At 43.9% G+C, this 27121-nt stretch overlaps 2 protein-coding genes across 6 annotated transcripts; both read right to left on the bottom strand.

The window, feature by feature from the left end:
* Positions 1–764: 764 nt before the first annotated feature.
* On the bottom strand, positions 765–20743 carry ppp1r13bb (protein phosphatase 1, regulatory subunit 13Bb). Of its 5 annotated transcripts, none has more exons than XM_079290224.1 (19): positions 20470–20743; positions 20047–20219; positions 15620–15767; positions 14705–14824; positions 13640–13710; positions 10647–10748; positions 9422–9596; positions 9065–9264; positions 8777–8941; positions 8393–8585; positions 7813–7941; positions 5866–5999; positions 5254–5710; positions 4140–4891; positions 3910–4062; positions 3690–3823; positions 3423–3589; positions 3062–3261; positions 765–2793 (listed from the first exon to the last, which is right to left on the bottom strand). In XM_079290224.1, exons 2-19 carry the CDS (start codon positions 20053–20055, stop codon positions 2752–2754), a joined length of 3351 nt encoding a protein of 1116 aa, XP_079146350.1. In that variant the 5' UTR covers positions 20056–20219; positions 20470–20743; the 3' UTR covers positions 765–2751. The 5 variants fall into 5 exon arrangements, with proteins under 5 accessions (XP_079146350.1, XP_079146351.1, XP_079146352.1 ...); XM_079290225.1 differs by having other exon boundaries at positions 3925–4062; XM_079290226.1 differs by lacking the exon at positions 7813–7941.
* A 1960-nt stretch (positions 20744–22703) lies between these two features.
* LOC306793543 (uncharacterized protein) lies at positions 22704–26954 on the bottom strand (the record flags this gene model as incomplete). The annotated part of the gene is made up of 10 exons (XM_079291186.1): positions 26859–26954; positions 26157–26274; positions 25789–25858; positions 25319–25445; positions 24982–25023; positions 24041–24130; positions 23849–23966; positions 23366–23435; positions 23165–23291; positions 22704–22751 (listed from the first exon to the last, which is right to left on the bottom strand). Exons 1-10 carry the CDS (start codon positions 26949–26951, stop codon positions 22704–22706), a joined length of 903 nt encoding a protein of 300 aa, XP_079147312.1. The 5' UTR covers positions 26952–26954.
* Between the last annotated feature and the right edge of the window lie 167 nt (positions 26955–27121).

The following is a 27121-nucleotide window of genomic DNA, read 5'->3' as shown; positions in this document are numbered from 1 at the left end:
AGGTAAACTCCATAATTTGAGTCGTAAATTGATTCACGGTGTGCATGAGCTGATTATTCTTGCCAAATTCTATATACATAAGTGTAAGTTTCCAAGCCAAACACCTCTTTTTTGTTTTTTACAAAGAGTTTGAACTGTATTTAAAAACTGCTGTACCAACAAAAAGGCCATAAGAACAGTCATGGCATGCATTATGTCACGGACTGTTAGACCCAAATGCAGACACACAAGCAATAAACTCAGAATTCACAATACTAACGTTCAAGGTTATCTCATTTTAATAATGATTGGGTTAGGGTTAGGGTTTTACGATAAAGATTTTATGATCGAATTCATAAAGTTGTATTAAAATGGTATGTTACACTGTATATATTCCATCTGATATAATTATATTTGAATGAAAAATAATTGAAATTATATTTATTATATATATTGTATTACAGTATAAGCTACTTGTTAGAGCTAATGTTAGGAAGTTAAACAGGTCATAAATAATCTCTAATATCTATTTTATATTGATGTGAAAACATCTCCTTCCAACAACTGGGTTTATCACCAAAACTACATTTTACAAGTAAAATGTCTTAAGACACAGCTGCTTCTCAGTAAATCATTCACGGCCGTGTTATTATAGAAAAAGAAACATTCACAATTCCTAAAATGTAACATTGTTTTGTTGATGCAACACTGAAAGACATCAGTCATGCCAGAGCTTCTGTTTTATTCTTCACATTTACAGAATTCAATCTGTGAGTACAGCGTTCATACAGAAAGCCCACTTGTCCATACAGCAAACATATAGCACGTCTCCTCACACTATGTACAGATTAAGCCATGTAGAGCCTGGGCCACTAGCACACTTGGCATAACACTCAAGGCTCAGAACAAGTTGATGGACTCCAGCTGTTCAATGATGTGACATATAACACATGTATGAGTGTTACTGGAATGGTGAATACCTGAAAGAGGGGCGGCTGGAGGAACAGAACTGGGAGAAGGTTATCAGGTCTGAAGCAGATTTACATTTCAGACATAATAACCTTCTCTTCATCCATCAATCATTTTTGCCCATCGCTGAGAGAGATTTTTCCAATTTTGTACTGTGTTTTTGTTCGGTACGGCACTCAAATGAAGGTGATGTTTGTAGAGATACAAATAGAAATATGATCACTAGTTTAGTGGTGGAACAGTGTCAGCAGCACCATGGTGGTCCTGAGATTAAGTGTTTCAAGTGGGGTTTTGTCACAGCCACAGAAAAATACCTGCAGCATTAGATGACCAGACATGCTCAGCAGCTGGTAGAAGAAAATAACTTGGTTATTGATGTTGAGCGTGAACTTCTAATGTGGTAAACACAGTTTGTATTATGGTTTGGATGATGATTTCAGTGGTTTTGAGGCACAGTGTCTGGACTTCATTCATTATTTGCAATTCATGATCTTCTTGCCATGTTGTCAAGTTAAAGGTGAAATCTAATCAGGTGCCAGAAGTCAGAAAAAAATGAATGAATGAATCTTTGAAGTGAGGACCAACTTAATGTAAATGTTTGAAAACACGATACAGACTGTAAAGGACTTACAATTAGCAAGAATGTCCCAATAACACCATCAAGAACGAGCATCTTTCTCACCACTGTGGAATTTAAAACAACTTGTTTTTCCCAATCCCTAAATCCCCAAATTAAGATATATTTGACATTTGAAACGTTTTAGACACACTCTCCAGATGTTATGCAGTCACAGCTTCTCAATCAACCTTTTTTTTTGGTAAAGCAAAATACTGTTTGTTGATTATTTCCATCACAGTATCTTTCGGAAACTGCAGCATTCGTTCAGATTACCAAACATACAGACTCAGTATTTTTCACACAGCTTAATAGATCTTGAAATCCCATAAAACAGAAAAGCTGGATTACCCTGCATCCAGGTTCTGAACAGATGACACTGAATGAAAAAACAAGTCTTCAAATGATGTTCATGAAAATCTATATTCATCTTTGCTTTAATACGCTTGATTTGTTCGGACTGGCCCGTGTAGTTAATACTCAACAACATTTTCCTTCTTCCTTTCTAAATCATGACGACCTCTAGAAGGAGCTGTGAACTACTGATTGGAGGGTAATTGTTAAAATCTATATTCATCTTTGGTGGTTAGACAGCGAAATCAAACACAGAGCACATTTTTCTGTCTTAGTTTGTTTGTTTTTCGTGCAAGGGGATCAAATTCAAAGTCAATTTCACCAACAACAACAATCAGCGTCGTCTCCTCACCATGAGGGCTGATCGTTCCAGTCCCCGTTTCGTGTCATGCAACCAGTGCCACCACAGAACTCACGGCGGAAGAAGTGTGAACACTGCAAGAAATACTGAGACGCGGGTTAGTGTTTTATTCTTCGAGTCGATGTCGGATACAGAGCGGACACTGAACCGGGGTGAATCATGTCGGAACGATGACGGAGCAATAGGTTGAAAGGTGGGAGGGGAGGAGAGAGAGAGCGAGCGAGCGAGAGCGAGGGATCAGGATGGAGTGGTTTAAGAGCCTTCGGAGTGCTTGTGTAAGTGTGTGCTTCTGTAAATATGTGTGTCAAGACTTTGGTGCCCATTGCTTCAGAGAAAAAGAAAGGATTTTGTGAGAAGCACAAGGGGGGGGGGGGGGGGTTATGGCCACGGGGAGAAGACAGAGCACCAGGCCCCATTGTTCTCTGCTCTTGGTTTTGTTCCTAGTTCAGCTGATGGTCAGTGGAGTGAGACACTATGCCAGGGAGCGCTGACGAGGCTTGATCCGAGGATAGAGCTGCAAAGAACACAAACGGAAACAGGAGAAATGGTTAACATGTGACGTTTGCACTTTGTCACATCTCTCTCCCTCTCTCTCTCAATCCTTTTAATTAAACAGAATAGCAACAACAACCAATGACATCTAAGCATATGAAACTCAAATAACCAATTATCAAACATATCAAAATAGTTGGCAATTAGTTTTCTGCCCGTCAAATAAACCACTAATGACTTCAGCTCTTCGATAAACAAATGTGACAGTTAATATATATGTTGTTGTTTACCCCCAGCAGGTTGCGGGGCACGTAGCCCCCATTGTCCTCAAGCTGCGCCCACCACCACTCCGTTTCACTGTCGTCCTGTCGCCGCAGAATGGTGATGGCGTCCCCCTCGCCGAACACCAGCTCGTCCTGGTTCTGAACTTTGTAATCCCACAGAGCGTACACTGTCCCCTTGTTCATTACACCCATCTTCTCTTGAACACCTGCAGTAGAGTGTCCAAAAACAGGCTGTCAATATCACACCAGTATCTTCACAGACAAACGCATCTTAAAATGTTAAAACCAAAACACTTTTTCTAACCAACACTGAGATGCATTACAGTACCGGGGCTCATTTGCTACGTGTTGATGGCTTGTTTCTCACCGTATAGAAACTGGGAGCACTGGATGTAACCCTCCTCCATTTCCTCGCATTTATCCGCAGCAGTCTCCACATCACTGATGGTGCTGGCAAAGATGGCCGCCCCCGACTCCACCAACACCTTGCAGAGATGAACGCTGTTGCAGGAGGCGGCGCAGTGGAGCGGAGTCCTGTTCGCACAAACGGGAAAATAAACATAATGTATGTATAAATGGAAAGAGATGCAACAGACAAATCAACCTGAACTACATTTCTTTCGTCATCACCCACCATCCATCACTGTCTGCAGCGTTGACGTTCACCCCAAAATCCAGCAGGAACTTGACTATGTGGTGGTGTCCCGCACACACTGCGTTGTGCAGGGGTGTGATGCCCTCGTCATTGGCAGTGCTCGGATTTTCCACCTGAGGAAAAAAGAAAGACCCAGATGAAAAGATGAGTGCTTGTCCCCAAATGCGTGCAATTGCAAATAAGTCAAAAGTATACTCACACAGTCGTGACATACCTCATAGATGATCCTCTGGACGAGGTCAAACTCTCCCTCCAACGAGGCGTCCAGCAGGAGGGCCAGAGGGTTGAACTTCACCCTGAAGCCGTGGCCGGTGCGCTCAGAGTTTGGCTTCTTCAGGTTTGTGCGCTTGTCCTGTGAACAGAAAGGAGACGTTAGTTTGTTTATTTGAAATCTCTCCTTAAATGCTGTTATGTAGGCGTATCTCTCACCAGGAGCTGCGAGACCCGTGTGCCGCTCTCCTCTGGAGTGGTCACCTCCGGCACGGGGCTGGGCAGCGACGCCTCAGAGCCTCCCGTGTTGTTATTGTCGTCGTCCTCTGCGTCGGCAGGATCCAGCTCTGGTGGCGAGGGCAGCGGCTCGTTGTCGTTCGTAGATGGAGGCGGAGCCTCAGAGCCCGGCTGCTGCGCCCCTGGTGGCGGTGGCGGCGTCTCAGAGGTGAGGTTACCGTTGTCTGAGTCGCCTCCCAGATATGCGGGAGGATTAGCTGGCTGATAAAATGGCGTCCCATTACCCGCACCGGTGCCACTTCCTGATCCACCGACTCCATTTCCCTCTATGCCTCCCGCTAGAGTGTTGAATCTCTGGTAGAGCAGTTTCTGGATGTTGGGTCCGCTGGGGCCCTCCGGTTCTGTGATGGAGCTGCGCTTCTTGAGCGGTCTCGGAGCGTTGGCCAGCTTTTTGCGGAGCACCTCGAGATCGGCGTCACTTTGGTAGCGCAGCGGGGAGTGCACCATGGGCGTGAGCTTAGTGGGGCTGAGTGGTCGGGGGATGTTCTCCACACTGGGAGGAGGCGCTAAGGGCTCCGGGTGGTGCTGGAAGAAATCGTGATCGTCAAATTCTCCGTCCAAAGCGTCCTCACCCCCCGGGTGGCCTTGGAGCAACGGGAAGGCCCCTCCGGCCTGGACGAAAGGGAGAGGCGAGGGGGGAGTCGAGCTGGGGGGGAGGACAGGCTTCCCATATACTAGAGACAAACAGAGAGAGTGGGATTATCATCATTGTTGATTCACCTGCCAAAAATGTATCGATGGGTTAGATGTCAAACATTTACATAAAATACATTTTAGACTACCGATCTGACTAACAGCTACTTTTAGGTCATTTTACTAGGGATGCACCGAGTTGGCTTTTTCAGTCCCGATGCAGATACAGATACTGATCTAAGACCAGTTTTTAATGAAGTAGCTGATTGCCTCACTGCGTGAAAGAGACTGGAATTACTATTTTATGTGTAAGGCAACATCAGGCTTGACTTGACAAAACTGGATCTAGCAAGTAGCAGCAATATTGAACGAGACACAACAGCTCTCCAAACCCAGCTCTTACCTGCTTTGAGAGCAGGCTTGAGTGGCTGGCTCTTTGGCGCTGCCTGCTGGAGGTACATGTGATAGATGGAGCTGGAGTTCATGGTGGGGGGGCCCTTTCGGGGCGACTGAGGCCGCGATCCTCTGTCTGGGATGAAGGGGCGTACTGCCACAGCGGGCGGGGGGTCCAGTCGCTCGCTCAGCCCCGGAGGGAACAACGGCGCATTGGGCTGGAAGGTGGGACTTGGCGGCACCGAGATCCGCTGCTGGATCTGCTGGGAGGACGAGCCTGTGGAGGGGGGGACGCGGGGCCAAGCAGGAGCCGGCGGGTTCGGGAGCGGGCGAGGAGGAGGAGGAGGCGCGTCCTTGCGCCGCTCCAAGGAGCTGGCCGAGATTGCGTGGATGAGGTGGGAGCCATAGGGAGGCGGCTGTGGCTTGGATATGGCAGGGGAGGACACAGCCATTTTGGAGTCTAGCACCTGGGAAGAAGCAATGGGGGGGAAAATGATTTCTTCCAGAGATATTTGAACTATTGACAGCTCATCTCTAGCACAATCTCACATTCAACATTTTTCTTATAGGACGTGATTAATAGCTACAGAACACTGGACGGAGAAGAAGAAAGAAGACGAACCTTTTCTGCACTCGGCGCGACGGGGGAGCCTGAGGGAGGGCTCTTGCCGTGGGTATCGGCCCCAGAGTCTCGTCTCTCAGGAGGCTTTAGAGATGTGTTGGTCTTGCCTAAAGTAGGCCAACCTGTATCATTAGCTGGGGAACAAACAGGACACAGTAAGTGTGTCGCAAAAGAGCAACGAGTGATTGAGGTGGTATGAGAAACGACTCAGGGTAGTGAGAAAGCATATCCACCAGAGGTAGGTCTAAATGGTAACGTTTGAAATATGTGACTTTGTGAGATTAACCACATTAAGTGGAATATGAGTATTTCAAGAACACATATCTGTACCATTTTCACCTAGGACTGGTATTGAACGGAGGGTTCAGGATTTTGAGAAGCCTATCCTATTAACCAGACACCATTAAGAGACATTTAGACACACTGATTGTTGCCAATTGCTCTGACGCAAAGGGAAAAGTTTGATGCACCATTGACTTGCAACACTGGTAATACACACACACACACACCTTTCCCACAGACAGAAAGCTTCTACGAGGTGACTTTTCGGGGGGAAACTGTTTATGGTCAGCTGTTCCGTCTTTTTTGAAATGTTTACAAAGTGTATTTCTTGCAAAGGATTTGCAAGTTGTCCTACTTTCTTCTTAAAGTTACATTTATCAAAAACAGCACACACGTTGCAAGAGGAGCTGTTGATCAATAGGGTAAAAATCCTGAGCCTTCACTTCACAGCAATGATGGCGATGAATGGATCTGCATTAGTGTTGTGCTACTGCGTACTTGTATTTTGCTTTTTTTTGCAACTAAATTGCGATTTAGTAGAAGATTCAAGGACTGCAAGTACCGTTTGTCTCCAAGACAAAAAGTGAATACTTGGGAAAAAAAAAAAAATACATGTGAAGGATAAAACGGATGTAAGTATAGGTTGAAAAGAAAGAAGATAGAAAAAGAAGACACAACAAAACAACAATAACAGACTCTTTCCAGACCCCAAGAAAGTCTCAAAAGTCAATTATGGGTTTTCAGATTTCCAATATTCTTTTTAGTACCGAATGGGAACTTTAAATAAACAAACGATAAAGTAGATCTACATTAATGGGACCGATTGGGAAATCTGTTGAAGAAGCAGCTTTCAATCTTTTCTGAGATTAATTACAGTAATTATGAAGCAGTTCTACCGACACTACAGGAGTCTACAAGGAAACGGCTTGAACTGGGTCTCAGTTGGAGTCAATCGGTGACATTTTAACATGCACAAGTTCACTTCCTTGTGCATGTTAAGTGTTTGACAACTAAAGTGATTCCCACAGCTCGGTTGTCGTGTGAATGTGGAGCGATGCTTGAGGTTAGGCAGTCTGGGGGATGTTATAAAGTTAGAAGATCTTGTGCGTGTATATTTTTACGAGGCACTCGACTCATTGAACCTTCTCCGAGGTGCACCAACGCAGACGGGGATCGGCGGTGCTTCGTCAGTGACACTTTCCTCATACGAGGCTTTATGTCAGCTACGATTAGGAGCGTCACATTTCTGCAAAGTGTTCTGCAGCAAAGTGTTTCAAGATGGCACCCCACACGACTCTGACGTCATTAGCCAATCAACAGAGGAAACACTCCGAATGAAAAGTCAACATTTGCTCTCGCCAGTTTGGAGGAGAAAGAACTGGCTCAACGCTGCACCGGCAGGAGAGCTCAAAGGATCCCAAACAAGGATGCTTCCATCAGTCGGCCATTGTTCATGTTAAGCAGGCACAGATGCTCGTCGCCTCCTCAGATTCCCCAGCTGTGCATGTACGCTGGTGGAGAAAATCGGCTCCATTACCTTTACAGTGAGTTTGTTTTGATCATCTTTATTTCGTCGCCAATCAAACAGACTATGATATTAGTCAGTGCACGAGAGAGAAGGTTCAGTAGGTGCCATCCCTTGTTAATGCAGCGCTGTGCACTCACGGGACGTGCCGTCGGAGCCAGTGGAGGCTCCGGTGCCCGGGTGTGATTCTGGAAGGGCCGGGGGTACCGGGTCCACAACGATGTCTAAATCAGACACCTTCCAAGGGCCGGGAGGCTTGCGCACACCGTCTGCCCCAGGAAGAGTTGCCCCCCCCCCACCACCCCGCACCCAGTGAGACAGAAAGAGAGCACAAAGAAAAAAGGACAGCACCGACACATGAGAGAGGAGGAGAGGAAGGGGAACCACAGGACACACAACACAGGTAGAGAGGAAGGAAAAGATGAAATCAAGTGCAGGCAGAGAATTAACAGAGAAGTCAGGTAGGAAGAAAACTAACAGTTCGGGAATTTCAGACATGCAAGATGTGTAGTAAAGCTTCTGGGACTACATGTATCCAATCTACACTGTAACTGAATCCAGACACTATCCTCTCTTCTGCTTCCTCTAAGTGGCCATGACCATGTTCCTGCTTTCTTAATGAGGAAAAAAAATACAAGAAACTCAAATCTTCAATTAAAACTACACATTATATATCACCTGGTTTCCACTGCAATTGTAACTTTATGGGTTTCAACCAACCTGACTTGGTGCGGCCGTGGTTGGCCTGGTTATTGACACCCAGAGTCTGAGGCTTCAGGGGATCAGCGGGTATGGTGTAGCCTCCTTCCGGTCGACCCGGTACAGGAACCTGGATGTAGGGCCCAACAGCAGCAACACGGCCCAGAGTACCAGCAGCTGGCTGGGGAGAGGGAGGCCCGTTGGCTCTGTTGAGCTATAAGAGTCAGAAAAGATTCAACTATCAGGAGTGTTGACAGGAGAAACCATCAAGAAGTGAAGGAGATGTATAGAATATATGACACGAGTCAGTAGAAATGAGTTTTCCTCATAGAGGGGCTTTTGTCAGAAGCATTTCCACCAAAAAGAGTCTGAATGAGGAGAAGTGTTGAGCGCTCTTAGTCTTACAGGAAGGTTTTCTTTTTGACGTGCCTCAGCTTTTTTCTTGTGGAGGCGTTCCCGCAGCTCGCTGATGCGCTTGTCCATGAGCGTCACCTCCATGTTGCGTTTGTTGAGAAGATCCTTTTGTTGCTTTAGCTTGCTGTTTTGCTCCTGGTTCAGCTTGTTCCGGATCTGCGGGCGATAAAAGCGGACGCAAACACACGCATAGATTCACTACGACAACAGATACCGCCGTCACCGTCGCCAGAGGTAAAGCAAATACAGTCGAACATTTAAAAAAGCACTTATTTCTACCTGAAGCTCCTGGTAGAGTTTACGGAGCTCCAGGGCAGCAGTGCCGGATACCTGGCCCCCCAGGGCGGTCTGTATGCCGTTGAGCTTTCCCCTCCTCAGGTCCTCCAGCTGCTGGCTGAGCTGCTCGACCCTCAGCACTGCCGACTGTAACTCGACCTGCTTCTCCTGGAACAGGCCGCTGACTTGCTCAATCTCTGCCGCTGGATGAGAGGAATAAAGAAACCACATCAGCTCATTTGAAACCTCTTTAAAACGAGCAAGTTAGCTCAATCTTTCTTCCGAGCTCTAGATGTGACTAGATTTAAATATACAACTGCATGGGTTAGTAAACGATGTACATTCTGGAAGTATACATACACAGGTTGCCGTTGATGACCTTGCTGTAGTCCACCTGGCCTCTCATCGCCCGGATCTTCTTGAGCTTTGCCTCCTGGCTGTCCACGTGCTCCTTCAGCTTCTGCAGCTTCTCGCTCTCTGAAACGGTTTGCTGCTGACGACGCTCCTGCTGCTTCAGGTAGCGCAAGCGTTGCTCCTTCATGAGGACCAGACAAGAGACGGACGTTTCATAGGCGACGGGAAAACAAACCATGTACAGAAAATGACGTCATACTGCATCCAACAGAGCGAGCCGTCGCAATGCTAACACCAGCGACGCGCCACCCCAAAGCTTACAAGATATCTCCGTGGCAGACGTACCCTGAAACTAGGCTGAATCGCTCTACTGTATGCACTAAATGAAATGCTGTGCTGTGTCAAGACTGTCTGAAGTCAGGGTCAGATGACTTCATCTCTCCGTCCAACTGAGAACTGCTCCAGTTCAGGTCCTAAAATAGGAAATGACAGCCCCAGGTTTCCAAATGGCTGCAGGGCTTCATGTGGGCCTACATTCTGAGACACCAAAACAAAGGCAATAAATAAGTCTTTCTATCTGCGGGTCTACAGCAGGCTTCATCGTGCATGACTGGTCTTGACTGATCGGCACACGACAAGCGCGGCGGTCGGACGTGAGTTGGTGCACTGGTAGACTGGTTGTGTGAAGGTTCTTATTCCTCCCACTGCAAGATGAAAGCTCCTTTTCGTAACCGATGTGAGAAAGGTAGAGTCCTTGGTCTTCAAAATCATGCATAATCTCCACGCTCGAGTAAACACAGCGATGTTTGTGCACGAGTTTCACTAAAGACGGCATGAATTATGACAAACTGGACAATCCTAGCACAGCGACTCGTTCTGCCTCCCATCTCATTTGTTACATAACGGTTTGTCCCAGTTTGAGGTCATGGTGGGCCTCTGTGGATCACAGTAGTGCAACGGGAGTGCATCTTCTCGTTAACAGAACGTTTCCAGGCTGTGTACTGAACCTGCTTGGCCTTAAACGAACGCCCAGTTCCAGACTTACAGGTCATAATATCGGACAGACCCGACACCTTAACGAGCACCTCTGTACGCGACGCACAATGTGAAAGGCGTGCCATCTAATGTTCCCCAGTAGGAATAGTGAGAAGCATATTTTGAATGTAAGACCGTTATAAATGGTCAGCGGGATGATTCATATTCAGATAAAATAACGAAGACAAGGCTTTACCTTTGCGACGAGCATCTGCTGGTGAGCCTCGATTTGCTGCTGCTGCCGCGTGGCCATCTCCTGCAGCTCTGACATCGTGAGCTCCACGCGCTGATTCCCCACCTACACACACACACACACACACACGAATCGGTCAACAACACACTGATCTAGTGTCATCAATCTTTGTGACATTATGGAACGGATACTTGATGAAATAGCACTTTGAAGACAAATATGCAGTCAATAAGCGCAGAAATATATCCAGCATAAAACGTTACATAAGAATAAAGAAACAAGTTCCGCAAAAAGGCATTTTGCAGAAATGGTTTTAAAAGATTTCTGATTTCAGCAGCCAGAGGCTCAAACAGCAGCAGAGTTCGGCTCTCTGGCTTTTCTGTTGATCGACGAATCCTTTCAGCTGGAACTGTAGCGAGAAATACAACTACGCAACTAATAAATATAAAAAGGTATCGGGTTTATATATAATGTAAACCAAGCTAGTACACGTAAGAGTAGAACTGGCTTCACTAGACATTCACCTCCATAAACATTTTCAATGAAATCCTCCTCTTCAGCCCCCGTGTGTGTTTGTTCGAGAGCTCACAGAATAAAGGAACCCGATCAACTATCATTCTACAGACTTCTGAATTTTCCAAAAGCAGCTGCTGCCGCCAACACACCGGCGGACTGCTCTTCAATAACACAGCACACTGAGAGCGAGTACAGTCCTCTAAACCGAAATACTGACACGCTGAAGTGCTCCAAGTCTTTGCCTTTAGGAGGTGTGTTCAAAGAGAGAGGAGACGATGCAGGAAAGGACAGTGGTTCAGAAAGGGAGCTTCTTAAAAAAACATGAGATCAGTGAGAGGCATGGAGAGGATGATGACATGAAAAACAGATGACAGAATTAAATCCACACAAGAATACTGCATGCACTGCTCTCACTCGATTAGAACAGGCAGACATTTTGTGACTCGTGTTGTCTGAATAAAACATGCTTCTTTTTGGGAACAATTAGACTTTCGCAATACGCGTCGCGCATCATCTCGTCTCTTAAAAAGACAATTTGGCACGGACACCGCGTTAAGCTTCGTGCGTGTGACTCACACAGTGTTTTCCTACCTGGCATTTAGATACGAGTGTGTCTAGGAAGACTCAGAGGGGGGAGGGAGGGGGGGGGGAGGAGGTGACTCAACCGAGCTCGAGATGTAGAAAGCGCGCACACACACACACACACACACACACACACACACCCGAGGGAGAAACAGACAGTGATGAAGAGGGAGTTGGAGAAACAACGGGAAGCAGAGCAGCCTCGGCCTCACTGATGCTCCGACCACTGTATAGATTAGTGCATATCTGGAATGGAGAGCAATCCATGATTATGGCTCAAATGATCCTATTCATAAAAATCATCATCGGGATGACGTTTCAGAGTAAAATAACCTAGTTATTCATGTTCTGAAGAGCAAAGAACTCTGTAAGAGCTGATTATTTGATTTGATCAACAGCAAATAAAAACTCTACTCCTTTGACAATAGATTCATCTTGTAGTGTTTCTGAACTAGGAAATTGTGATTTTTAACTATTATCTGACGTTCTATAGGCCAAAGGGTTTCTCGAGTAATCAAGAACATTAACTGCAGATGAAGCGATAATGCAAATAATAAATAATCATCATCTAATTGACATGAGCCTGTATAGAGCTGGGACTACAATCATAGTTATTACTGATTAATATATTGATTATTTTCTTGATAAATCAACTGACGTGGGTCAAAATTGAGAAAAGTCTTCCAATTGCTTTTTTTTGTTCGACCAAAAGTCCCAAAGCTAAAAGATAGTCAGTCAGCTGTGATACATGTTGGCTCATCATTTCAGCTCTGGGCAAAGGAAACCGGAAGTCTCAATACTGCCAAGAAGCTGTCGTCATCATCATCATCATCATCATCAAGCCTGGATGCTAAAATTGTGACGTTAAAAAAAAAGAAAAAGTATTGAGAATGCGTGCGATGGTGGAAGCGTTCCCTTGAGGCCCCTCTGCTCTTTGCAAGGCAGCGTCGCTCTCAGAGGAGGATCAGCGCTGCGTGGTGGAGAGGAAGACCCCCCCCCCCGGGGGGTTTGGGCAGCAGCCCTTGGAAAAGCCAAAGCAATGATCCTCTTAGGGCCCGTTATATCATCCGGCAGGCCGACTGATATAATCCTCTAAATCAGATATCAGGAAGAAACTCGGACACAACTGAGCCTCGGCACTTGGGAGGTTAAGCAGAGCCGGCCGTGCAGCTAATGACGTAGAACAGACAGTGACGATAAAAACAGATGTTTCTGCTTGCTGTGCGTTGTATAGGTCAGTAACATGATGCCGGCCGAGAGTTATATATATATATATTACCGTAACTTGGGTTTTTTTCGTATAATAGCAGGAATGGCCTCTGGGTGCTCTTGTGCTACAATCTTTTTAAAAAACAAAAAACAACAACCCCTCCACTTCCTGCTGCTCTGGATTCTTCCCTCCACCCTTAAGGTTGAATTAGTTATGATTCCTTGACCGCAACACTTTGCTTTTGTGAAATCTGGGACAGATGGTCGGAGAGACAGAGAGCGAGAGAGAGACAGAGAGCGAGAGAGAGAGAAAGGATGCCAGAGGCTGCTCTTATCAGAGTCATTCATATTTTCTAGAACACACATCCTAAAGCTGTAGAGCTCAACATGCACAACAAGGAGGACACGGAGCATGTCTGTATCACTAGTGTCTTTGATGTTACCCTCAAACACTGGCGTAAAAATCAGAATCTCGGATCCACAGACACTCACTTAAGACTCCTTAAGGGGGGGGTAGAATTTAATATTTTGGTTTTAGTAATCTATTCATATTTTTTTGGTTTCTTTTTTGTCTGTGGTTATATATGATTGTGCAGCCACGCTGAGGGATCTCACGACGGCCTGTGGACCTGGTTTGTTCCGTAAAAGTACATTTTAACATAATTTAGATAATACTAATGAAGTCTCACCCCGTTCTCACTGTGCTTCTCTCCGGTGTTTCCACTCCTGCGACTCGTCTGATCCTGAGACTGCTGACTCCCTGCAAAAAAAAGAAACAGTCTCCCATCACAAAGACAGGCAGGGCAGAGACACACACACACACACACAGTCAAGAATAGTTTCAAAGTTCCCTGACATGGTTGCTCATGAGCTGGGCTAGGCACTGCTGACTAAAGCCACCGAACTCAAACTCTTTTTTAAGAAGTGCTTGATGGGAAGATGAGAGTAAATGATTAAAACTTCACAGGAAGAGATTTAAAAAAGAACCCCACTTCTGCTATACTTCTAAATAAATCACCAGATATCTTGATGGCACATTTGCTGCAAAAATACACTTTCTGAGTCAGGTTCCACATTGAAATCAAATATGAGTCAGATCAGAATCTCCCCAGAATGAGTTTGTTAACTTTGTGTGCACTTCCTTTATATGTCCACGCGTGTGCACCGAGTGTTAATGTGCCTCAGTGAGTATCTGGTCATGTGCAGAGCAGGTCTCAGTGATTGATTTTAAGCTTGGATGCCTTTTACACCTGGATGTTTACGTTGCTATACTCCACCCAAACACATGTGCAAAAAAGGATTCAAGTCATGCAGAGTGTGTGTGTGTGTGTGTGTGAAAATGGGGCAATGTTAGATTCCTTTGACATGCCCCGTCAAGCATCAATTAAACTTCATCAAACAACATTGACTGACACCAGAAGGGACGTACGGATGATTCAAAGCTTCATCATAACGTTGAAATTTTCTTTTTGCACGTCGATTGATGCATTATTTGCATGTTTAAACCTGCATATCTGCAGATAAAGACTTGGCCACCGTTTCCCTACATTCATGTTTCACACAACTGAAGCACGAATCAAAAACCTCAATAGCAGCTCAGTTTGAACGTATAATAGTCTTTGGGTAAAGCCCTAAATACCAGCCTCCATAGCCGGAACAGGTGTCAGGTGTTGCCTTGACTCCTCCCTCCTCGTTAGAGACTCCTCACAGAGCAGAAAAACCTCCCGACATGAGGAGACTGCGACAACACGCACCTTGATCACTGCTCTCCGTTGGTGAATCTTCGTGCCGGAGGAAGAACTTTACTTCTTGTTTCCGAGGCCCCCATTTCTGCAAGTGTTCATACATCATGTGTTCGAAGGGGATCGCTCGCTCTACAGAGACAGAAAAGTTAAGATTTGTCAAAACATATTTGACGTAAATCAACCTTTGGGGTGCCAATAAATAAAATGTATCCTTATTACTTCATGCGGTCATCAGTCTGTGTGTTTTCAGAACTAAATCAACATTAAATAAAAGTGATGGTATCCCTACAAAATCTGGGACCACTGAGATTGATGAATAACTAGTTTTTACATTTCAAGAGGACAGCACGCTGTGGGCATAGAGCGACAAAGAGACAGAGACAGAGAGGTTTTAGGAGGTTTTAGGAGGTTTCGGGGGCAGACGGCTGCATTGTGAGGCGCCAGCCGAACGCGGTTGCATAACGAGGGTTAATAAAGCCCTTTGGCTGGGATGTTATTTTCAACTGGGGAGTGGCCCCTCAGCAAAAAAATGCTGATAACACCGGGTGTGTCAGCACGACTGTGGTGATGGGAGCAAATCGTTTGGACCGAGTAGAATCTGATGTGACAGTGCTGTGGACTGCACCAACACTGTTATATTACTGGAGTGTAATAATAGCTTTATTCTCTTTGAGGGTGTGAAACTTCTGCCTTATCTATGGTTCCTCCAGGGTCTTCTGCTCACCAACTGAACTTTCTTTAATGAAGTTCTTGTTTTCACATTAATGAGGAAGGCTAAAGGCTACTGCCTCTTATAACTCAACTCTTGCGCCTGTGAGTGAAGTGTCAAGCTCGGTGATAATAGAGTTTCATGATTCACGCATTACTTGGTGGTGACACCCACCCAAGAAAATAAGAGCTCGCTTTTTTCCGACCCCTTCTTACCGTTGCCTCTCCAGACCTCAGCCAGGTGGCAGCCGCTCTCGCCGGGCTCTTTGCAGAACTCGACGACATCACGGCACGTCGTTTCGGGGGTGATGGGCACCTCGGTCACCGCCTGTTCTCCATCGCTGAGGTACACCGTCAATATCATCTGAAAGAGGAACACAACGCAAGACATTTGAAACACAGTGGCAGATTCAACTTAAAGATGGCATCACATGTGAATGTGCTCCGTTTGAAAATATGGCATTGTCTGATGTTGCGGTTAAAAGGACAAAGCCCAGTCTGCTGATGCGGCATTTTGCTGTCCACCAGCACCGACTGTTAGTTTGAGCTGCGGGTGGACTCGTGCCTGTGCCTGCCACGTTTCTGTTCACCATGGTTACGGCCTGCCATAGCGTTGAAGACTGTTCAGCCTGGGAGGTAAGACATAGCAGCACAAGCCCCCACATGCTCCTGTATGTACTCCCATAACAGTCAAAGCTGTCGAGATAGCAGAGATAACACACTTTTTTTTCCCAGTTCTCAAGAAACAACTTTTCGGACAGGTTGAGTCAATGGATGTCTGAGGAAACTATCCTAAATATATCCTCCTAAATGTGAGCTGCTAAATGTAACAGCCTGGAGCCGGAGGACACGACGAGGACTGAAATGAACCTCGTCCTAAATGCAGCATCTTCAAGCAATCACCTGAGAGTGTTCAGACGGCTGCAAGTGCTCGTTTCTACCTGCAGCTATCAGACAACACGATGAAGTCTGCATCCTCAGTCGACTAGTAAGGTGACGGGGCAAAGGGGCAGCAATGTCTATGATATGACCTATATACGCATGTCCTTTGGACTCATCCATAAAGTACTGATTGTGATATAGGCCTGAATTTTCTGTAAATCGAACTCTAGGCCAAGTTGGTTGAATTTTTTCCGACATCAATCAACTTGTAATGGGCATTCTAGACTAATTAATATGTCATTTAGGATGTAAAATGTGCGCGGGGGGGGGGGGCATTTTATGGATAAACATCTAGTATGTGGATCGTATGATTTGTCAACATCTTGGTTGAATGAAGCCATAAAACAGGATGAGAGTGGAAAACTTCCTCTCAAGTGCTTTATACACAAAGAGAGAAATATAAGCCATTAAACTCTGTAATGTTAAATGGAGGGATGTTCAAAATGACGTAAAAGTTTGAAAAGACGGAGTTCAGCTGGAACCTGGGTTCCCTGTATTTCAGTGGTTTGCTTTTATCGTTCAGCTTTCACAGTTGGTGCTCATGCTGCACTGGTTGAACTTAACAGTTCGATAATAAAGCAAAGACAACCAAGTGATTCAGACTTCAAATGAAACACTACTATATAAGGGCTCTGTTAACCTACTCTTGACGTCTAGACACATACACACAGCACTTTGTTTACGTGTGGCTCAGTGTCAAACCATAGTCTACAACGTCAAACCCAATCAATGAACCAATCCCTCCAACTAGGAACACATCAGACCCACCAAACACCATTTTACTTGATGCATCAGCTGCATTGAGTAGGTGCTCCGATGGAGTCCCATTGGTGCATGACTGTATGTGTGGCCTCGGGGTGCATTTGTAGCGCTACAATAATTGTCAGTGCACATCGCACGATATCTAAGTTTAGTCACTGAGCTACGTATACATTATTACTCCGGGAGTTTCTCCGAGACAAAGTGACTCACCCTTTAATAATGCAGCTGTGTGATTCATTGACATTTTCTGCAGCAGCCTAACTGAAACAGTATAATCACTTTGTGCTTGGGAGCCTCTGCAAATTTAACTCGGCTGATTAGGAGTCTAAACGCTCATATTTTTTGGCAAACTCAGAAACTATGTATGATGGAAGGGTGCTGGAGCCGTGGCAACGCTGTGCATCCTTCTATGACCTCATGTTGCTTCTTACAGTGTTTTTAAAACCCACGACAGACTAGCAATGGATGTAATGATCTGCAAGAGCATTAACTGAAAAAATGTATGTGGGGGGGGGGGGTAAGTAAGGGACTAGTTATGTCTACATTTTACTGATAATTACTTTGCTAATCCCTGAGGGACATTGGAGAGCACCCAGCTGGATAATAAGACAACATACTACGGGACACAAAACAGCCCAGCGAGGCATCAACAACATCACTTTGAATACAGATTAAACTGATGCCACTATTTGAATTAGTTATGGTGGAAATATTGTGCATCCTTATACTCACATTTACATTTTACGATCGTGTTCAATGTAAGAAATACAACAGCTAAGACAATGTAATGAAATATTGTAACAACATAAAAACAGTTCAATTAATCAGGACAGGCAATTAACCAGAGAACATAACTACGGTGCAAATTTGTCCCGAAAAGCCCACACCGAATATCCTAAAATACAGCTTCATGTAAATCAGAGCGTAGAAAAGAGAAACCAGTGATGCAGCTGACTGACCACTGGAGAAATACCAACCGCCCTCACTAAGTTGCGTCTGCCCATGGTCTTGGCTCTTTTGACCGCCCTCCGTTTCCTCCGGATCTCCTTCTTTGGTGGCCGGTGGTGCTCCTTTGCCCAAATGGGGTTTTCCTTGGAGAGGCTAACGAGGCTGCGTAGCACTATAGCCACAAACCTCTTCATCGTAGCACTGTCGCTCATGCGGGCATGCAACTTAATTGTTTACGCCATCCCGAGCAAAACCTCTGAAACCGACAGCGGTGCGCGCATTTGAAAACTGCTGCAGAGGAGACTTGGGAGGAAAAAAAAACAAACACTTTCTGTGTGTGTAATTCAGGGAGGGAGGGAGGGGGGGGGGGGGAGTGCGCTAGAGAGAAGCAAACAGAAAGAGAGAGAGAGAGGGGGGGGGGGGGGGGGAGTCACAGGGTGGTGGAGGAGGGTGCCGATAAGTCCTTCTATAGGAAAATTGTCCTCTGGATGTGCCAGTAGCTGCAACACCAGCAACTCCCTGCTAATGAGAATACTTTGGCTGCAGCTGTGACTGGCAAGCAGGTCGATAGGAACGTATCAGGTTCTTATTCGATTAAATCTGCTGTTAAAAAAGGAACGAGTCCGTTTGTTTGAAAGCTGACGAATGTGCATGAGAGGAAGAATAATCAAATAAATATTGTCTACTTTTTCAACGAATAACAAAGGAGATCTGTTTTAAACAGGTGGGAGTTAAACAGTGATACACTCAACTTACGGTATTTAAATTTTTAATAACAAGTGCTTCACGATATAACTGTGACGGCCTGGCTGATGTCATTTAAAACCAGCACACCTCCAAAAAGCGTCAGTAAGATGCAATGTTTACATTCGCTGTAAGTCGAGCTCTGCCCGGCTCCACTGTGCGAGAGTAATGCTACTTGACAATCTACTCGGCTCAAAAGTTCCCCTTAACAACAGAGCATTAGTCGACACAGCCACACAGACCTAGATCTGCCGTGGCCTCATTGGCTGCCGCAGTCACGCGAGACCCGACTGCGGGGCTGCCTCATCTGCTCCACTGGTTCTTTGACTCTGATAGCCTGTTGGTGCCACAGGGTGCAAACGTCTACATAGGCAACCAGCGCAGTCGATCCGGAGAACTTGACGGCTGCAGTGACTTCCGTGTACTCCTGAAAACTCTCTGAAGTTGTGTACAAACGATCAGAAAGATGAATGGCCAGGAATCACTCACATTTATGACGACACCTTACGCTGAACCTACTGTAAACTTATCCTGCGTCTGCGTTCATGATCCCCCCCCTCCCTCCCTCCCTGAAGGCCAGAATGGCTGCGTTCACTTTTCCCACAATTCACCACTGCATTCTCAGCACAACAGATAACAAAAGAGGTCCCGACAAAGCAGGACTGCGATGGTGTTATCATTCAGGTATTCTGTTCTTTGCGACACGGAGCTTCTTGAACAATAACACCAGAGAAAACAACAGAATGAAAATAGGTTACTGACTTAACATGTGTCAAAGCCGACTGTACCTACCGTTCTATATGTGTGAAAATAACCTGTCCTATTGTAATATACATGAATAATTAGACTTGTTCAATACTGCACACTTTTGCAGGAAAACATACTCTATTATTTGTGCACAAAGCAAACAGACTTCTGATACCACAATCATATGCCATAAATATAGAAGTCCTGCAACTATGTCATGAGGCTGCAGATATAAATGAATCCTCCTCATCTTTATTCTGTTATATGTTTAGCCAGGGGAACCTAATGACAATCCTTCACATTGTGAATGAAGACCCTTCCACATATAACAGAGCCAGATTAAAAGATAGTTATAAAGCTATTCCTCTGGAGAGCATGATACCTGGCGTGAACAAACGTGAGAATACCAATCAGTAGTTAAGGCACTGATGTTGAAAATATAAATGCGCGAGTAAATTACATGTATTTATGACAGGGGAGCCGGGATTGTGTGCACTTACCGGCATCATATTGGCAGCTGCGGCAGGTTTAAAACCAGGGGTTCATCGGCAAGTTGACTGACGGCTCACCCGCTTATCCTCAATGGTACCACCGCAGTCACCAAAGTCCCACCTTTGCTATTTCTGGGCTCTGGTTTAGTCCGATGTGACAAACGACTGGGCCTCAGTCCTCTCTGTGAAACCAACATATTAGAGTTATTTTCAGTGCTGTACAACTGAACATTGACAGGGGAAATAACACCTCATGGTATCAGCCTCAAACAGGGATTTAAAGGGCCCAGGCGTGGCTCTGTGCAGCTGGTGCTACAAACAAGCGATGGTTAGCCAGGCAGCTAGCTTCGGAAAGCAACGCTGAAGCGACTCGTAACAAATGGCATACAGTTATTTGATATTACTACGTCATAACACATGGATCATACTCACAAATGTCAGAGACAATTCATTGTTTCGCGGAGTAAATCACAGCTACGTTAGTCAGCTGTCAGCCAGCCGGCTAACGAGAGCTCTACTACGGTGTTAGCTGTTAGCTGGTCTCACAGGCGGCTAAAGGACCGTGTGCAAGGCAATTTATCCGCTTTCGTCGGTCCTTTAGCTTGCATTGGACTGCACATCGGGCAGGAGCTATATCGACGGAGAGTGTTTTAAGCAGACAACAATTAAAAAAACGTATATCCGAACAGGCTACCTCGTTTTTATACGAAAGCAATTGGTCATAGTTAGCAGGCTAGCAGCGCTAGTTTGACGAAAAATACTAATAGCTGGAATCCAGTTGTTGACGAGGGGAGGGGCGGGGCTTCACCGCAGCAGCGAGAGAGCGTCACGTCGACGTAAAAAAAGAAAAGTAGAAACATAATTAAATGTACAATAGAATATAAAATAAAGTGCACAAACGAACAGATAACAGTACTATAAACAAATGAGATGTAAGTGTAATGTAAAAGTGTCACGTGTATTTCAATAAGAAACATAGAAGGGAATGACGTAGAATGTCAAGACAACTATTTCTCCAAAAATCAAACAGAATGCTCCCTATATTATACATAATTTAGTATCTATCTATCTAAACGTTGTTGACGGGTCCGTCATGATGTGCTGTTAGCGTTATTGCAATGACTTGTTTTACGTTTTTTATATTTTTTGCTCCTCGGTTGCATATTCCTAAATTGATTTTTCCTTTTGTCAACAATGGTTGATTGGACATTTAATGAACAACCTGTTAATTCAATATTTTATCTCAGACTTCTTAATGACATGCCAACAAGTTGCACTTTCGCTCTAGATGAGTGAGATAGAAAAACATCTGGTCTAAGAGATGATGTCATCTGTATGACAGCTTCTTCCAGACTCTGACATGGTGATGACAGATGTGATAGTTTTGGGCAACTTCTTCATCATTTTTTGACAAATTCATGATGACACGAGTCTTTGAATATTTTTTTTTTTCAATCTCAGAAGGCTACTAACACACAATGACAACAGAGATAACCTTTTAGGAACAATACAGATGTGTATATCTTTATGTAGTACAATACGAAGATAGTGCAGTAGTACAGCAGAATGATGTCAGAATGAAATGACAGGGAGGATTTAGTTTTTTAATCGTTCCTGCTTCATCATTTTTAAATAAGTAATAAAAAAAGTGTGTCAGCTTGTGAAGCCCATTGGTGCATGCTTACTCTTCATAAAACAAAAAACAAGTGACACTCGGGACATCCAGTGGCTCACAGAAAGAACTGACACGGTTATGAAAACCAGCAATGCATCTTGAATCCCTGTTAATTGGATATTTTTTTTATTTTGTAATATATTTTGAGAACAAAACAAAAACCTGCCAACAATCCCTTTGGAGATCTATGCACCCACTGGCAACTAACATGCTATCAAAAGCACTAATGGGATATTGAGCAATAATACGAGTAAATACTGAAACTGAAGAAACCCTTTGAGTCATTGTTTTCTGAATTGAGGCCCATTAGGGCCTCCAGTGTTCTCATGGTAATCTAATGTTGTTGTTTTGTTTGTGTTCTCATCATGAAGTCCTTCCAAACAGTGTTGTTCAGACATTTGTGTCGGTGCTGGCAGAGACACAAAGACGTACATTGGCACCCTTTGACTCCTGTGATTATTAAAGTAATCATTCATATTGAAACCCAGAAGACATTGTCAGAGATGATCTCATTATTTGGAGCTTTTATTAAAATCAAATATACAATTATATTAATATTTAAGACAAATTGTACCCCAGAGCATAATTTGTGAAACAAATACTGTACATGAAAGGGATAAGCAGCCGTTTCAATTCATCCACTTCATATACACAAACAGAAGTGTAAAAATAAACAAAAATGATTGTGCATCCCGATAAATACTGACTTTATATTGTAAAAATTACAATAATAACTGAATAAAATGATTTCCCAACTGTATCAATATGTTTTCAAGGTTTGAATTGAAATAAATAATACATATACTAAAATCTGTAATTATCTTTTCATTGCACAACATTATATTTGATAGGACTATAGGATCCATTATTTAAAATATATTATTGGAAACGTTTTACAGTTTCCACTTATAAAACAGAGCCTTTGTTCCACTGTTGCACTGTTGCACTCGGTGAAGCGGGATGACCCGTCAATATGAAAGAAGACTCTTCATCATTTCACCTTGCCATGAGTCTTCAACTGAGACAGCACTTTGTCGACCTGCAACAGAGCAAAACAAGGAACTTGTGCAGTATTCTCAATGGTGATTAAAAATGTATTAGGTTTATACATAAATGTATAACATTTGTACAGGGAGGCTGGAGGAGGCCACCAAAACAATAACTTGACTTTTGAATGGGTCAATTATAACATCATTCATGGATAATAACAACTTTGATTATGAAATGGAATCGAAATAACAATAATTATAATTGTGTGCATATTCAAATTTTGCGTGTGTGTATACAATAAAGAATTAATTCTGCTTTCGTTTCCGGAAATGTCGACACAGACACATCACTTGTTACACTATTTGTTAGAAATAGAAATTAAAATCTAATTTAAGTTTGAATACATTCACAATTTGAAGACAACAAAGAGGTTTTATTATTTGTACTGAGGACATGACTCACTGTGATGAACCAGTGACTCTGGGGCCCGTATCGGAGCTGCGACTTGAAGCTCATCTCGCTGGCTGGAGCCAGAGCGTGGAGGTGGAGGTGGGGAACCGATGAGAACGGAGGCACATGAAAGCCCATCCTGCACAGAGTCAACGCGGGTTTGAACATGCCATGAAAAACAAATTCAATCATTTAGAACAAAATCTAAAATACCTGACGTCATCCAGGTTGCTGACTTTAGTCTTCTTCAGTACACTCCATCCCATTTCTACCATCCGCTCCACTATCAACAAACAAATCACATCAATAGGGTCCCGTCATACATAGTATATTTACTGTGTAAAATGATCACTCATCTCATTCAAGGGACGGTGTCTCAGGTACACCTTTGTTTTCCAATAAGCTTTAGGTGACATGGAGCAAAATAATATAACAGTAAGTAGGTAGTCCCATCCACAGTTTCAGTGCGTTTGGAGAAGAGTGCACAAGTTCAGGTTATTCCTGTTCCACTGGGCAGTTTCCTGTAATCACAGAGGATGGTTTTTGATATCACTGTGATGTAATACAGCCTATCATGACTTGTGCCACTGTTTCAAACAAAGTGTGCAAAATGTCCCTGCAATCAATGGCAGGCTGCTGACTCACCTGTGTCTATTGAACTACTAACAAACTGTCAAAGGTAAACATGTAAGTCACCCAGAGGTATGTCGTCCCCCTGGAGACATTTGCAGTTGTCGATATGCGTCCTGGGAACAACGAGGTAATGATGTGTGGCGCTGGGCTGGATGTCACGAAAACAGAGCAGCTCTTCATCCTGTACATAGAGAGACAGAGGAAGAGTTTCCTGTTGTGGAACTTCTTGCACGTGAATGAACAGTCGGTACTTACGCTCAGCAGGATTTCCGTGGCAGTGTGGTTGTCCGCTATTTGGCAGAAAGGACAGTCTTCGCTGTCAGAAGCGTCCTGAGTCGCCATTTGTGTTTAAAGGTGTGTGAGATCATCTGTATGGTTGGTACAGTCTGGGCGTGTCTGCGGCCAGAAAAACTAGCCGCTAACAGAGCTTATCGATCGGTCCACTCATGGGAACCCCATCAATTCTCATGTCACTTTTCCTGAATATGACTTGACATCACATCAAGGAACCCAACAGACGATTAGGGCATTAAATGCATGCTTGTTATCAACTCTTGATGCCTGTCATGTAAGCTATACACTATCTTTATTATTTCAGTTGTTAGGTGCTACATATTCTTAAAGAAATGTGTTTTATCAAATCATCACCAACAGTGATGCATAAAAAACATGGAGGCAGGTAATATTTCAGTGCAGGTTTTTTTAAAAAATAGTGTTACATGACTGGAGCTTAATTTCAGAAACTGAGTGGAAAATGTGTTTCAGTACTTTCCGGGATGTACACAAAATTCAGCAAAATAAAGAATTTAATTTGAAGAAATATCACAACAAACCCATATATACAAAACGATGGTGTTTAATGGTGTCAATCCATATTTTCATGTATCAATGACCATAAAAGTGCAATTCATTTCACAATTTGTCAGTTAACATACATTCATACACACAAAGTTAACAAAATGTACGTACAACTGTTTATAAGTGCATACAGTTTGCTGCACATACAGACATCCAGTGTGTGTAGTCAGTTATCTATGGAGACATCTCAATGCTACGGCTTTCAAAACTAATTCATTTATCGGCCTCGTTATTTCATTTGTTGTAGCAGTTTCCAGATAATGTTCTTTCCAGACGACAGCATATGACGTTGTCATCGCTGTAGTGTCTCATAATGGTAAACACAAAGCATCTTGGACTGGTGGAGCATTATCCTTCAGATGCTTCTGCAGACATTTTTCCTGTACAGAGAAAAACATTTATTTGGATGGGGGCAACAAAAGGGCATTAAATGGTCCAGATCAAAGGATAAAGTCACTATATGTGTTTCAGTGACTACATTTACATCTGATGTTTGGATATTTGTTTGATCAGAGTAGTTTATGAAAGAAACAAGAAAAAGCAGAACAAGTGCAAATTTCTAGATCACTAATTGCACAGCCATTGCATGGATAACACCGCAATGACTGTAATATTATTAGAGATTAAATAAAACAGGGAGCAAGAAAAGTAGCCTTTCTAGTCCTCGACACTCACAGTAACAAACCTGTAGGACCATAGAATGAATTTATACTCCATGCACTTGTAGATTTGGCTGGCGGGGGCGAGGACGTGGAGGTGAAGGTGATCAACTGAAGTGTAGGGAGGTTGGTGGAACCCCAGGCTGTGCAGGAAACCACATCAATGTCATGTGCGCACACTGACGAGTGTTTCCATAGCAGAATGCAACACCTCAGAAAACAACAACCTTTGATTTTTGACTGAGTGTGTTCCCACCTATCGTTCCATTTTAAGCTACAACTGCAGCTTAAAGCTACAGTCAGTTTAAAGCTTAAAGCTGCACATTTCAAACAATTGTACTTTCTTCATTACTTATCGCAAAAGTTCAACGTTTTAGGAGATGTTTTAGGAGATACACTTCGTTTTCTGGTGGAGGTCTTGTCGAACTAGTCCTTTGAACTTTGTGTTCATTAGAGGTCACACACACACAATACCTGTCTTCATACCGTATGTCCTTCATATCAGTTATCCCTTGGTCGTGTAGTACAGCTTTCACCATTTCAGCCATCCTTTCAACTGTTGGATACAAGACTCAGTTATTTATTTGCAAAGATCTGACTAGATACAACTTAAAGAGGTACGGCTTATATACTACCGTATCAAACTGAAGCAGTTGAAGGAGAAACATTTCTAGGGGTGCTATTGTAAATGTAGATGTGTATTAGCATATGGCAAAGTAGCACTAGTATTGTTGTAGAAGTAGTTTCAGCAGCAGTGCTAGATATAGTTCTAGTAGTATACCGTAAGTAGTAATAAAAATGGAAAAAAAAGTTTGCAGTACTTATACTAGTTTGTAGTGATCCACATAACTGACCGAGGTGAATGTGTCCGCTTTGCAGTGACAAGCAGCTACGTATGTGCTGTTTGGGCACAACCAGGTAATGGTGAGGAGCAGCAGGGGCAATGTCTCGAAAACACACCAGCTCCTTGTTCTGTTTGGAGAGGATGGAAAGAGACAAAACACACGCGTTAACCTACGGGCCTGTGAATGCAGTGCTGTTGAAACGTGTAACTGTTGTGTGCACACAGTAGGAACTAGGTGAAATGCCCATGTACCCATGCCCTCTTTCACTGGAATCAAGTTGCCACTGGGAGGGAGAGTGTAACCCACCGGTTCTCTTTCTAATGACAATAATAATCACCATAATACTATTGCATTTGGCTTGTCCAGCAGTCTACCAAAATATCGAACCCTCTCTATGATGCAGTCTCTGCTCCACCATCAAGTATTTTATTTGTATTCAGATCATGCCTAGTCATATATTTCTAGCAAATGTCATAGTTATATATTTTTGTCACATAAACGTATCCTCTCCCCTCTCTATGAAGTCTCTACAATCAAATATTTTATTTTCCTCCCTCCTGCTGTGTTATTTCCTGTGCAAGAAGTTAAGCTTATTTAACCCACAAAGCATCCGTTACAAAAGTGTAATAGTCTACCGCATAGGTGAGCTTATACCGGCTATGGTGAGCTTTACCTGTTGAGCTACTTGGTTTTGTTTTTAAAGGATCTTACCTCTTTGATAACTTCCGTTTCTTTGTCTTGGCCGTGGGCAATCAAACAGAAAATACAAGTTTCAGTACTTGAATCGGAGTGGAGTTTCGCCATATTTAGGATATTGAAATGAGTTATTTCCATCCCGACTCGCTGTTTGTAAACCTGTCATTTTCACGCAAAAACGTGCCAGAGATCGTCTATTTTCGCGAAGATCCTCACACGAAACACTGCAGGAACCATGACCGTCTATAAGAACAATCTTTTACTGGCATTTCAACAAG

This window comes from Melanostigma gelatinosum (assembly GCF_949748355.1).
Source record: "Melanostigma gelatinosum genome assembly, chromosome: 19".
NCBI lineage: Eukaryota > Metazoa > Chordata > Actinopteri > Perciformes > Zoarcidae > Melanostigma > Melanostigma gelatinosum.
This window is presented reverse-complemented; position numbering and strand designations above follow the sequence as displayed.